Here is a 12,502-nt window from a genome sequence, read left to right as displayed (position 1 = left end):
AAAAGTAAACTCCGGTTGCGAATTTGTTTTTCCTTTTAATGTATAGATAGTGACTATTTATAGCAATTATAATATAAAATGAAATAAGATATACCTTGTATAATTTTCTTAAAATGTTCGGGAAGATATTTCAAAAATCCAAGAAGATAAAGTGTCATTAGTATATACCTGTTTTTTTTCCTGACATGTCAAGATGAAATAACTTAAATTCCAAATAGACAAATGATTCTTTTTCCGCATAATTAAAGTCTTTTCCGCACTTATTAATTATATGTGAGAATTACTCATTTGTCTATAATAATCCCAAGATCTATGCAAGGTAAATTATTAAAGATTTTGCAAATTTTCAATTTACCAAAAAAGAACGAAAGTTTTTTCTAAATACAAATACTCTTACCAAGTACTAAAGTTGAGCATTTTAAGTTTAGTATCAAGACATTCACACAACAAGGCCAAAAATGCAAGAAGTAAGTTTGAACAATTGTGACAAGGCCATGCCAGTGATTGGCATGGGAACTGCTTCTTCATCTCCGCCGGCGGAGTCGGCGGAGACAGTGAAATCTACCCTATTAGAAGCTATTAAAGCCGGCTACCGCCACTTCGACACGGCATTTATTTATCCATCGGAAAAGTCTCTCGGAGAAGCCATTGTTGAGGCTCTTCATCTTGGTATCATCAAGTCGAGGGATGAGCTTTTCATCACTACTAAGTTATGGTCCACTTTTGCTGAACGTGATCAAGTTGTTCCTGCTTGTAAACTCAGTCTTCGGTAATGATACCCCCGTTCATTAATAAATAAGCTGCATAATTTACCATGATACTCATATTAATTGATGCATATTTTTAATGAATTTTAGAAAATGATTTGAAATGAGTAATTAATACTGTGGGTATAACATGAAAGATGAAACTGTCTTCTCTTGATATGCTAAAAGTGACAAGTAAAAGTGAATTTATTTTTAAAATATTGGACAAGTAAAAGTGAGGGAGTACTTCATTTGTACCAATTTATGTGAGGATATACTATTTGGGGAGTTGAAAGAGGTTGTTCTTTGACCACACTTTTCTTAAATACTTTGGATTATTAACTATTATGACTTATATTATTTTTTATGTAATTTTCATAAATTTAATTTATTTTTCGTACGTCGTATGCCTACTTTTGCCGAAACATTTCCTGTCGTTTTGGTAGACATAAATGAAATTTTTAGAGCCAATATTCCTTTTAGAAGGGCTAAATAAAAAATATAATGTTGAGTAAGTAGGTGTAACCGTGAGTTATATTGCGATAAATTCAATGACATAATTTATAATCTATGTTGCGTGGACTCTTCAAAATGTTGCCGTATTTGTGTCAGATCCTCTAATAATGCAGTATTTTTGGAGGATCCGAAATGCACCGCTGTAACACCATGTGAATTTTTTGAAAGAGATCGTGTTACTTTGAAATCCGATTATTTTTTGTAGTAGTGAGGTTGGTTTACTTTTGGACATGCTTCGTTTGCATTGGTTCCAAAATTTATGTGTTCAGCTGTTACGCGACGCGTTTATGAAGTGTCTTGGAAGTGCGACGAAAAACAAAACAACCAATGTCTATCGTCAGTGTCAACCATTAGAGTTGCAAACCAATTCAAGGATATACAACCAATGTCTATCGTCAGTGTCAACCATTAGAGTTGCAAACCAATTCAAGGAAATTAAACCGTTTCTACGAAAAGAATGAATTGAATTAAATCTTACTAAGTCGTTTGGTACATGAGATAAGGATAATAATTTCGAGAAATAATTTAAGGTTATATTTATTTCATGCTTGATTATATTTATTAGCTAATTCTGTGATAAATTTTACATTAAAATGGTGGAATTAACTATCCCATATAAACAGTAGGATAACTAACCCCATAGGATATCCTACCATTGTACACATTACAAGAGAGTCGTGGTACCAAGAGTTATCAAGTATTTAATTTATAGTTTTTTTTTTAGCAAACATTCAAATCTGCTCCAAAATCTTGTCGAAGTAAGTCAAAACTTTTGTACCTTTTTGGTGCAGAAATTTGCAATTGGAATATGTGGATATGTATCTAATTCACATGCCTCTGAGAATAAGTGAAACGATACAAAAACTCCCAGTTCCAAAAGAAATCATTTACCCATTGGATATCAAAGGTGTGTGGGAAGGAATGGAAGAATGCAAGAGTCTTGGCCTCACAAAAGGAATTGGTGTTAGTAATTTCTCTTGCAAAAAGCTTGAGGAACTCCTTTCCATTGCTAAAATTCCTCCAGCTATCAATCAAGTGAGTCTTTTTTCCAATCTTTTCAGCTCCCCAAGATAAAAATAATCCATTTTTAAAATCTATTTTAAGGTGTTAGTACGCTTGTCTATTGGAAGCAGTCTTTCTATATGTACAAGATAGGAGTAAGACTGCGTGCATATTACTCTACTTGTGAAATTACACTTGATCATATATTGTTGTTACGTTGTTGTTGTTTAAGGTTTTGGAATGTCCATTAAGAAAATTACCTAATAATAGTTGTAATTTTATAAGAAATATTTGACTAAAATTACCTTATCTCTTCTAAATACCTTCTTGGAGTAGTCAGAGTAGGAAATATTGAAAAAATAATTAATGTCTTTTTGATTTTTTAATGTTGTAAAATCAATTTTTTTTTCTTTCTATAACGACGGATAAAAAAATCACCTAATAATAATTGTAATTTTGTAAGAAATGTTTGACTAAATTACCTTATCTCTTCTAAATACCTTCTTGGAGTAGTCAAAATAAGGAAATATAGAAAAATAATTAATGTCTTTTTGATTTTTTAATGTGTTAAAATCAATTGTTTTTTAAGTAAAATGACGGATAAAAAGGATCAAATGGAGTAAATTGACTGAACCAACCCACTCCAAGGGGCAGGTGCACATTTTTTATCTGGACGTACTCATTGCCTGCAACTCGAAATATATACATATGTAAATATTTTAAATATTTGTGTATTTATTTTAACTATGCATCCACTAACGTCACAAAGGAAAACTTGGTGGAGTGCTACTTCATATCCATTGACTTAAAACTCTTGAATCCGTCTCTGCTCGGTTGGTGTTTTAATTCTTTGCTTTTGAAAATGTCAGATTTTACTCTATTACTTTTCAAACCTATTTTGAAATTTTTTTTTTTTGGAGTTGAGGGACTATTAGAAATAATATCTCTACTTCACATAAAGCAGGGATAAAATCTCTGTACATCTCTCCCTCTTTATACCCTACTTATGAGATCACATTAGGTATGTTATTGATGTTGCTGCTGCTTTGAAAACGTCACTAAATTTGTTTTCTGACAATTTATTTGTAATTAGAAGTAAACTGCAATGTTTGTTTTATAGATGCCTTTGTTTTCTTGTGTTTTGAAAAGGCGGAGATGAACCCAATGTGGCAACAAAAGCAACTGAGGGAATTTTGCAAGGCAAAGGGAATACAAATCACTGCTTATTCTCCCTTGGGTTCAAATAATACATTATGGGGTGATAACAGAGTTGTGAATGTGATGTTTTAACTGAAATTGCCAAATCCAAAGGAAAAACCACTGCTCAGGTTTTTTTTTTTTTTTAATTTCTCTTGTTTTCTTATGTTTTTCATTTTCTTGTTTGATTCTTTTTCTTGTCTAGGTTTCTTATCAAACACTCTTTCAATACTCTTCCTTTTGTCTCCAATTCTATGTTTTAATTTTCTTCGATCATAAAACAAGTTTTCATATATAAAAAATGGCATTAAGTCATGTTCATTATGCGTAGAACTTGTACTATAAAAGAGATTTTAATGTTAAACTATTTTCCGATTTTCATGACCAAACAAGAATTGGACCGATTATGCGTATTCCTAATTCTAAATGGCCTTAGTTTAGCTACCGGCGAGATCTATTTTTTGTTCGAGGTATAACCACACCATACTTAGATTAGGATTTGAACTTTATGTTTTCAAATTCTTAATTTTACCACATCTCATCTAATTTAATGTGTTCAAATTCATTGTTGGTACAGATTTAATAATATATTTTTGGGCAAAAATACAGGGTATGAGCGAAAGTTATGGATTCAACTAAACTCATTGCTTTTACACTGGATACACCTTTGACCATACTGGTTGTGTAAAATATTTTTACACTACTAGTACAATATAATCTTATTTTCACGTAATATAGATTACTATCCGTATTTATTTTTTAAATGACATGATAATATAAAAATTAATTGACTTTGTGCAGGTAGCATTGAGGTGGGTTTATGAGCAAGGGGTGAATCTTGTTACAAAGAGTTTCAACAAGGAGAGAATGAAAGAGAACCTTCAAATATTTGATTGGTCACTTTCTGAAGAAGAGTCGAAGAAAATAAGTGAGCTTCCACAGCGTAGAGGTTTTAGCATGGCCTCTCTTTATGGACCTCATGATATTTTCCTGCAATTAGATGCAGAGATGTAATTGTTGTCTTGGCGAATTAATTACATTTCAAGATTCATAAAGTTACAATAAACCCATTTAATTTCTTGAGCAATGAAAATATTTGTTTAAATTTTTTATTAAAAAAATTAAGTGATCAGTCGCTGAATAAATTAAGTTTTCAAATTACTATGATGCATGAATAAAGTATTTCATTAAAAAAGATATTTATAAAAAAAATAGTAGCAAATATACATGTCACATCTCAATATCTCTAGTCCAGCAATGCCACTGTGCTTTGCAACAGACTATTCGTACATGCACAATAAACCTTTTGGGTTGAACTATATGTGGGCAATAGACCATCCATAACCAACACTTATCTCGTTGGCAGCCAAACCAACCACAACGTTATCTCATAGTGTTAAATTATTTGTTGTATCGGTAGAAAATAAATAATATACGTGGAATTATATGTGGCTGACAGGGCATGATATGTGGATCACTAAAAAGATGATAACTAGAGTGTAATAATTAAAAGATGTACGAGTTACAAGAGGGACGAACAAATCACTCACGAGATGAAAGGACGCAGTTGCTCGAGCCTAAATTGTTCAATGAAGAGACACAAATGAAATGAATCAAGACAATAAAAAGGGAACATTCACGAACCTCTAATTAATGAGGAAGATGAATCAGAACCGTTGCAGAATCTTCATGGACAGTTACGATCGCCAATTATAACGGTTCATTTAATGTCATTAATGCTCATAATGACTCAGACATAAAAGGAATGAAACGTTATATTTGTAAACCCTATATAAGGAAAGAGAATTTCACTTGTAAAGGCACGTTTTGATTCTTACTGGAATACAATTATTTTCTTTTATTTTCAATCAATTATTTTCATATTTCTTGTCACGTTTATTTTCCTTCATATAATTGAGAAAGTACGGAATTTCTTGGTTATAAGTAACCCGGGTTCTTCTAAAAATAGGCTTTGACCGAGAATCTTATTTTTTGGTTAAATAAATTAGTTCCGTTACCGGAAATCTGATAATCTTTTTACTTTTCAAATCTTTCTCTCTCACAACCAAATCATGTCAACTGTCAATGACAACAACCAACAGGTAGAAGGAACTCCAGTTCCATCACCTCAGGGATCTCCACGCACTTCTCGAGAAGGAACACCTGAAAGATTTGCTACTCACACGAATGAACAACATGGAGATGAGCAGACCGTTGAGCAGGATGTTGTGAAACAGTTGATCGATGAACACGTGAATAATTCTCTCCAAGCTTTCGTGAGGGGACTGTCAACTATACCACCAACTCCTTCCCCAAATAATACTGCAACTGTGGAAATTTCACTCTCAGGGCTTGCTAATTCAGGAAGCGGGGGAACTCCCAATGAGTCACGTGATGGGAGACCACGTACACCAAATAATTCTGATTTACAAACTTTACTACTAACTTTGCATAAACAGGTGAAAGAACAAAACGACCGCATCCAGCAAATACCTGGTGTACCACCTGTGATTAAGGGAGTGGATATTGACAAATATTCGCAACAACCCTGGAAACCAAGCGCGACTCTATTGCCCATTCCCAAGAAGTTCAAAATGCCTGACATCCCAAAATATGATGGAACAACCGATCCACGTGACCATGTCACTGCATTCACCACAGGAGTAAAAGGTAATGATTTAACCAAGCAGGAAATTGAGTCAGTGTTGGTCAAAAAGTTTGGAGAAACAGTCACGAAAGGGGCGTTAACATCGTATTCTCTTTTACCTGAAAATTCTATTCTCTTTTGCTGAGCTTGCAGATTTATTTATAAAAGCACACTGGGGGGATCAAAAAGTTAAAAAAAGAATGGAAGATATCTTCAAAGTGAAGCAAGGAGATACAAAATTGCTCAGAGAATTTGTAGATAGATTCCAGCATGAAAGAATGATGCTACCAAGAGTACCTGATAATTGGGCAGCTATGGCGTTCGCTAGTAATCTAAACAAAAAAAGTTCAGAAGCCACGAGAAGGCTAAAAAAAGCTTATGAGAATTTCTTGCCACAACACGGAATGGCGTATATAACAGGTATAGTACCAAGCTACGGATTGAAGAAGACATCGTTGCTCAGTCAAAGGTTGATGAGAGAACAGGACCAAGGCGGTCAGAATCTGAAAAGAGGTTCGGTAAAAACAGGCATGAGCCTTATATGGGATCCCCAGGGTGAGACACACGTTCCAAGCCAGAAAATGTACGATCTGACCATAGATTGAGGAACAAAGATTCAGGTTCATCATCATCTAGGTTCATAAAAGATCGAGATATGCGTGATGGGGATACCAACACAAATGCAAGGATTGAAGACTATAGTTTCAATATAAGTACTTCTGATTTGGTAGCTGTTTTAAGGAGTATGTGAGATAAGGTGCGATGACCAAAGGAAATGAGATCAAACCCAAACAGAAAAAATCCAGATTTCTGGTGCGAGTTTCATAATGATCACGGCCATAGAACATCAAATTGCAGACTATTACATGGTGAGGTAGAACATTTGTTGAAGCAGGGATACTTGACAGACCTGTTCAACGAGAAAGGTAAACAGTCTTACATGAAAAATAGGCAAGAACCTCCAAAACCTCCATCTCCAAAGAGAACAATTAACGTGATAAGCGGGGGAGAATAAGTCAACGGTGTAACGTACACAACTGCGAAAAAGACGGCAAAAGTCACAGTAACCCACGGAAAGCGGGTTCGAAAAACCTTGGAAGAAGATAGCATAACATTTGATGATGTAGATGCGGATGGCTTAATGATTCCTCACAATGATGCACTGGTAAAATCTTTACTTATACAAGATACTAATGTAAAACGAGTTTTGATTGATCCAGGTAGATCCGTGAATATTATCTTATTGCGAGTGGCGAACGAAATGCAAATTGGCGACCAGATGATACCAAAAGCACGTTCCTTATCTGGATTCAACGATTTAACCGTTATTACGAAGGGCGAGATAATGTTAACTACATTCGCGGAAGGAGTCATTAAAGAGACAAAATATCAAGTAATAGACACAGACATTTCAAGTTATTAAGTTTCCTTCAAAATGGGGAATTCAACTATTTCAAGGAGATCAACAAACTTCTAAGAATATCAATTCAGTGGTGCAGTCACACAAGGAAAGCATTGATACAAATGAGGATTTTGTGGAAGATGTGGTAAATCAAATCACATATGAAAATGTATCAAAGCAAACTAATATGGATTCGAGTCTGGATGTAATTCAAGAACCAGAGGAGAATTAAAACATCAAAACAACAATTGTGGAGCTCGAAGCTGTTGTGCTATTCGAACAATGGCCAGATCAAAAAGTTTATGTTAGAGAAAACCTGAGCCCAGGAATGAGAAGTAAGTTAGTTGAATTTTTAAAAACTAACGCAATTTGTTTTGCTTGGTCGCATTCGAATATGACAGGTATGCCTCCAGAGGTGATGACTCATAAATTGAATGAAGAATGCCAACAAGCCCTCAAAAATTTGAAGGCATACTTATCAAATATACCTTTGCTGGCTAAACCAAAAGATGGTGAGAGGCTGTTCGTTTATCTCGTAGTTTCAGAAATGGCTGTAAGTGCATTTTTGATATGAGAAGACAAAGGTAAACAATCTCCAATTTGTTATGTCAGTAAATATTTGTTGGATGCTGAGACTAGATATCCTAATTAAGAAAAACTTGTTTTAGCATTAGTTATGGCATCTAGAAAGTTAAGACCTTACTTTCAATGTCACCCTATTTCCGTAATACCTGCTTAAACTTTAAGGAATATTTTGCATAAACAAGAATTGTTAGGTAGATTAGCCAAGTGGGCAATAGAACTCAGTGAGTATGATATTATGTACCAACCTAGAACTGCAATAAAATCACAAGTTTTAGCAGATTTAAGCACAAAAATAGTTCCTGAAGTAGAAAAGGAATTATAAATATTCACCGGATCTAATCCAGGTATGTGGACTCTATTTACTGATGGCTCCTCAAATATTAAAGGAGCAGATTTGGGTATTGTTTTAATTTCACCTTCGGGAGAAAGTATAAGACAAGCAGTTAAATATTGCCCTATTACTAACAATGAAGCAGAGTGCGAAGCTCTAATTCCAGGGTTAGAATTGGCACGAGAACTCTCCATAGAGCAAATCGTGATTAAAAGTGATTCTCAGCTGGTAGTCAATCAGATGCAGGGGACTTATATAACTAGAGAGGCACGGATGATGCAACAATATTTGGAAAAGGCACGAGAATTGATAAGGCAATTCCAATCATGGAAGATTGTACAAATACTCAGGGAAGAAAATGCAGAAGCAGATGCACTAGCTAATATTGCTTTAGTTGCGGAAATAACAAGTGCAGAAAATGTTATTGTAATATATTTATTTCATTCAGTACTAGACCAGGATAAAAATGAGGTAAGTTTCAATAATCTGACTTGAGATTGGAGAAACGAGCTTGTTAATTTTTTGCAGTATGGAACCATACCTGAAGGAAAAAAGAGTCTCAGTCGCTTCGACGAAAAGCTGCTCGTTACCGTTTAATTCGAGAAAATTTATATCGAAAAATATTCGGTGGACCTTTAGCAAGATGCCTTGGACCTCTTCAAACAGAATATGTGATAAAAGAAGTGCATAAGGGGCATTGTGGAAATCACGCAGGAGGTAGATCTTTGGTAAAAAACTCTAATTAGAGCAGGATACTACTGGCCTAAAATGGAGGAAGATGCAAAAAGTTTTGTAGCAAAGTGTGATAGATGCCAATGATATGACAATAATATGCATCGCCCAGCAGAATTATTACACACGGTTATTTTTCCGTGATCATTCATGAAGTGGAGAATGGACATAGTGGGTCCTTTGCCACAAGCTAAAGGAAAGGTATGATTTTTGTTAGTATTAATGGATTAATTTTCCAAATGGGTAGAGGCAGGAGCTTTCAAACAGGTGCGAGAAAAGGAAGTAATGAATTTTATTTGGCAGAATGTTATATGCCGATTCAGAGTGACAAAAGAAATCGTATGTGATAATGGCCCACAGTTTATAGGCTCGAAAGTCACATAATTTTTTCAAAGTTGGCAAATCAAACGAATAACTTCCTCACCTTATCATCCTGTGGCAAATGGACAAGCTGAGTCAACAAACAAGATTATTATTAATAATTTGATAAAAAGATTAGAAGAATCAAAAGGCAATTGGCTCGAGGTGTTACCAGGAGTATTATGGGCTTATCGAACAACAACAAAGACAGGCACGAGAGAAATACCATTTTCACTTGTTTATGGTTCAGAAGCCTTAATCCCAGTTGAAATAGGAGAGCCAAGTACGAGATTCACACAAGCAACAGAAGAATCAAATGATGAAGAGTTAAGAACGAATTTGGATGTACTCGAGCAAAGAAAAGAAGCAGTTCTAATAAGGATGGTAGAACAGAAGCAAACCATTGAACGATACTACAACATGAAGGCTCATCTCAGATACTTCAAGATTGGGGACTTCATTCTCAAAAGGTTTTTTCAATCAACAAAATCAGCTGGAACAGGAAAGTTGAACCCAAATTGGGAAGGTATTATAAAGTTCGAGGTATCGCTGGAAAATGTGCCTATGAATTAGAAACCATGGACGGCAAGGTGTTACCTCGGAATTGGAATGCTGTTCATTTGAAGAAATATTATTTCTAAGCAAGGGAAATACCCATAGTCAGGTATCACTTAACTTCGATTTTGTTTTGTTCAGTTAAATTATACTAACAATTTTAGATGATAGGCAAAAAGCTAGCCCACACCAAATGATGATATTAGACCTGAAAGACACATGAGATACAAAATTATTCCCGGCCTGGGTTACAACCTTTCTGATGGAAATAAAAAGGGTTAAGTAGTCATCATCTAAAAATATACCTCCGAGTCCCGTATGTATTTTCCTTTTTAGGAAATGGATCACATGTAAGGAATAATCAAGTGCTCGAGATTTCATACTTCAAAGCTCTAACACTTGGGGGACTATGGAAGGCAAAGAAGACTGAAAGTCAACGATGACTAAAGAAGACTAAAAGAGTCAGAATTCAAGTCAAGCCTCGATCAACCCAAAAATAAAAAATCAAGAGCTAATGAAGAGCCAAAAAACAAGTCTGATTCAAAAACCTTTGTAATAAGCTTTGATAAAGTGTAAACTAGCGGATGTAAAATTACAAGATCCTACGAGTATTTAGGTTAAGGGTAATGGTTAGTCATGGGTTGCAAAATATACCCTAGATTTTATGAAATCTGTTATAAGGAAAATAGTTATGAAAGAGATGTTGTACAAAAGGTTACTTGAATACATGTAAAGTGTTATATAATTTGAAAGTTCAAAATATGAAACTTCCTCAAATTATTTAAGAAATCTCTTCGAAATATGTATTTTCCTACTTCTTTCATATACTTACACCAATATGAAGTTGAGATGTCTTCTTCATTAGTGTCGTTTATAAAAGGGTCCTCTTTTATAAAATTCGTGTCTATACCAAAATTACTAAATACTAAAGCATTTTTAAAATGCAAGTCAAAGAGTAAAACATAAACTCAAACGAAATATTATATAATAAACCTGGCTAAAACTAAATATAAACTTAGTTAAAACCAAGGTATTAGTTTGATTACAAACCCCAAAATGGACCATGGGTAAAAACTAGCCAATCATTCCAAAAATAAAAAATAAAAACAAACAAAACAAACTTCCCATCAAAAGTTCAAGAAACAAACTAAGAACACTATGGGGCAAAATTCAAAGAAACACTATCAGCAGTGGGAGAGGCAGAATCCAATATGGCATCATCAGCAGCGGGAGAAGATTCGACTTGAGCAGAAGAGGCTTGAACACCAACTTCACTAGGAGTAAGTTCATCACCTTCGGGAACTCCGACCTCAGGTGAGGAAAAGTTCTGACTTTGCTGAGTTTTTTTAATAGTTTCCTTATCCTTTGCAATCTCAGCATTCAAGTCAAAATCTTCCTGGCTAGCCTCCATCAAAATCTCGAGGCGCGTGTTCAGAAAAGCCCAGCTTACGTCAAGAGTTGATTTATCTTCGAGAGCCTCATAGTCCTTCTCCCATTGCTCAATTTCAGCCTTCAACTCTTCTCTTTCAGTCAAAGAGGCATCATAAAAAGCCTTCAAAGGGGCAAGGGATCTCTCCAAGAACTGGACCTTATCAGTAGAGGCACGGAGGTCTTCTTAAGCCTGAGTGAGTGTTTGAACAAGCTCCCCGGCATAGGTCTCCTTCTGATTAAGGAGTTATTTCAAACCCCTAATCTCTTCGGTAGCTTTGGAAAGTTTCTCTGCAAATGAAGACTCAAGGATGTCTTTATCTTTGCCAACTTGACTGGAAGAGGCTTTTTTAATTGCCAATTATGCCGCCATCACTCTTATTTGCTGTTCTAAAGCTCACTTCTCCTCATCTAAAACTTCTTTCTCCAATTGAAGACCCTCGTATTGTTCCTTCAAGTTGTCCGCCTCCGTACGATAATCGTTGACTAGTTGTTCAGTGTGGACTATTCTCTTCATAAGCTCCGTGACTATCAAGTTGATCTACAAAAGAAAAAGAAGAAGTGATTATCAATCATAGATAAAAAATCACGAGGAAAATAAAGGAAAGAGATAGGACTTGTACCTTCAAAGATGAATGAACAATATCATTCATTTACGTCAAGGAACTGTGGCTTTCCAACTTCGACTTCTCAACTGGGCCAAGTAGAGGTTTTAGCCATACGTCAGCTTGACCAGATTATTTCAAAAGATTACCATCCTCGGGGACTTCTATGGTAACCTTTTTCATCATACTATTGCTATTGGAAGTACCAACTTCAACATGAGAAGTGGTAGCAATAGGGATAGTTGAGGAAGTGAAAACAGCCACGGGAGGACCAGTAGCAGCAATAACAGGAGCGAAAATCTGAGAATCAATAGGAACTGACAGTGGAAAAGAGGAAAGGGGTACTTCTCCGAAAACAGGACCAAAATCTTCACTATCAAAACCACGGGAAAATAA

The 12,502-nt window shown here is 35.1% G+C and overlaps 2 protein-coding genes and 1 pseudogene across 2 annotated transcripts; 2 read left to right on the top strand and 1 right to left on the bottom strand.

Moving 5' to 3' along the window:
* Nucleotides 1-461: 461 nt before the first annotated feature.
* On the top strand, nucleotides 462-4,544 carry LOC104110610 (D-galacturonate reductase-like; annotated as a pseudogene).
* Nucleotides 4,545-8,441: 3,897 nt separating this feature from the next.
* On the top strand, nucleotides 8,442-10,091 carry LOC117280140 (uncharacterized). Its single transcript, XM_070200560.1, has 4 exons — nucleotides 8,442-8,897; nucleotides 9,315-9,359; nucleotides 9,406-9,425; nucleotides 9,554-10,091. Exons 1-4 carry the CDS (start codon nucleotides 8,442-8,444, stop codon nucleotides 10,089-10,091), a joined length of 1,059 nt encoding a protein of 352 aa, XP_070056661.1.
* A 1,138-nt stretch (nucleotides 10,092-11,229) lies between these two features.
* On the bottom strand, nucleotides 11,230-12,154 carry LOC104110613 (GRIP domain-containing protein RUD3-like). The gene is made up of 3 exons (XM_009620140.1): nucleotides 12,125-12,154; nucleotides 11,903-12,042; nucleotides 11,230-11,596 (listed from the first exon to the last, which is right to left on the bottom strand). Exons 1-3 carry the CDS (start codon nucleotides 12,152-12,154, stop codon nucleotides 11,230-11,232), a joined length of 537 nt encoding a protein of 178 aa, XP_009618435.1.
* Between the last annotated feature and the right edge of the window lie 348 nt (nucleotides 12,155-12,502).

The sequence above is a fragment of the Nicotiana tomentosiformis genome, chromosome 4 (assembly GCF_000390325.3).
Source record: "Nicotiana tomentosiformis chromosome 4, ASM39032v3, whole genome shotgun sequence".
In the NCBI taxonomy this organism is placed as follows: Eukaryota; Viridiplantae; Streptophyta; class Magnoliopsida; order Solanales; family Solanaceae; genus Nicotiana; species Nicotiana tomentosiformis.
Note: the sequence above shows the minus strand (reverse complement) of the source record. Positions and strands in the feature narration are given on the sequence as shown.

Bases quoted from the DNA above. Each gene is read 5' to 3' on its own strand.
- LOC117280140 (XM_070200560.1), top strand. From the start codon at position 8,442: ATGTGGACTCTATTTACTGATGGCTCCTCAAATATTAAAGGAGCAGAT. The intron at 8,898-9,314 runs GTAAGTTTCAAT...TCATTCATGAAG, and splicing joins TAGACCAGGATAAAAATGAG to TGGAGAATGGACATAGTGGG. The intron at 9,360-9,405 runs GTATGATTTTTG...CCAAATGGGTAG, and splicing joins TGCCACAAGCTAAAGGAAAG to AGGCAGGAGCTTTCAAACAG.
- LOC104110613 (XM_009620140.1), bottom strand. From the start codon at position 12,154: ATGAATGATATTGTTCATTCATCTTTGAAG. The intron at 12,043-12,124 runs GTACAAGTCCTA...TTTCTTTTGTAG, and splicing joins TTGTTCATTCATCTTTGAAG to ATCAACTTGATAGTCACGGA. The intron at 11,597-11,902 runs GTGAGCTTTAGA...TTTGACTGAAAG, and splicing joins GAAGTTTTAGATGAGGAGAA to AGAAGAGTTGAAGGCTGAAA.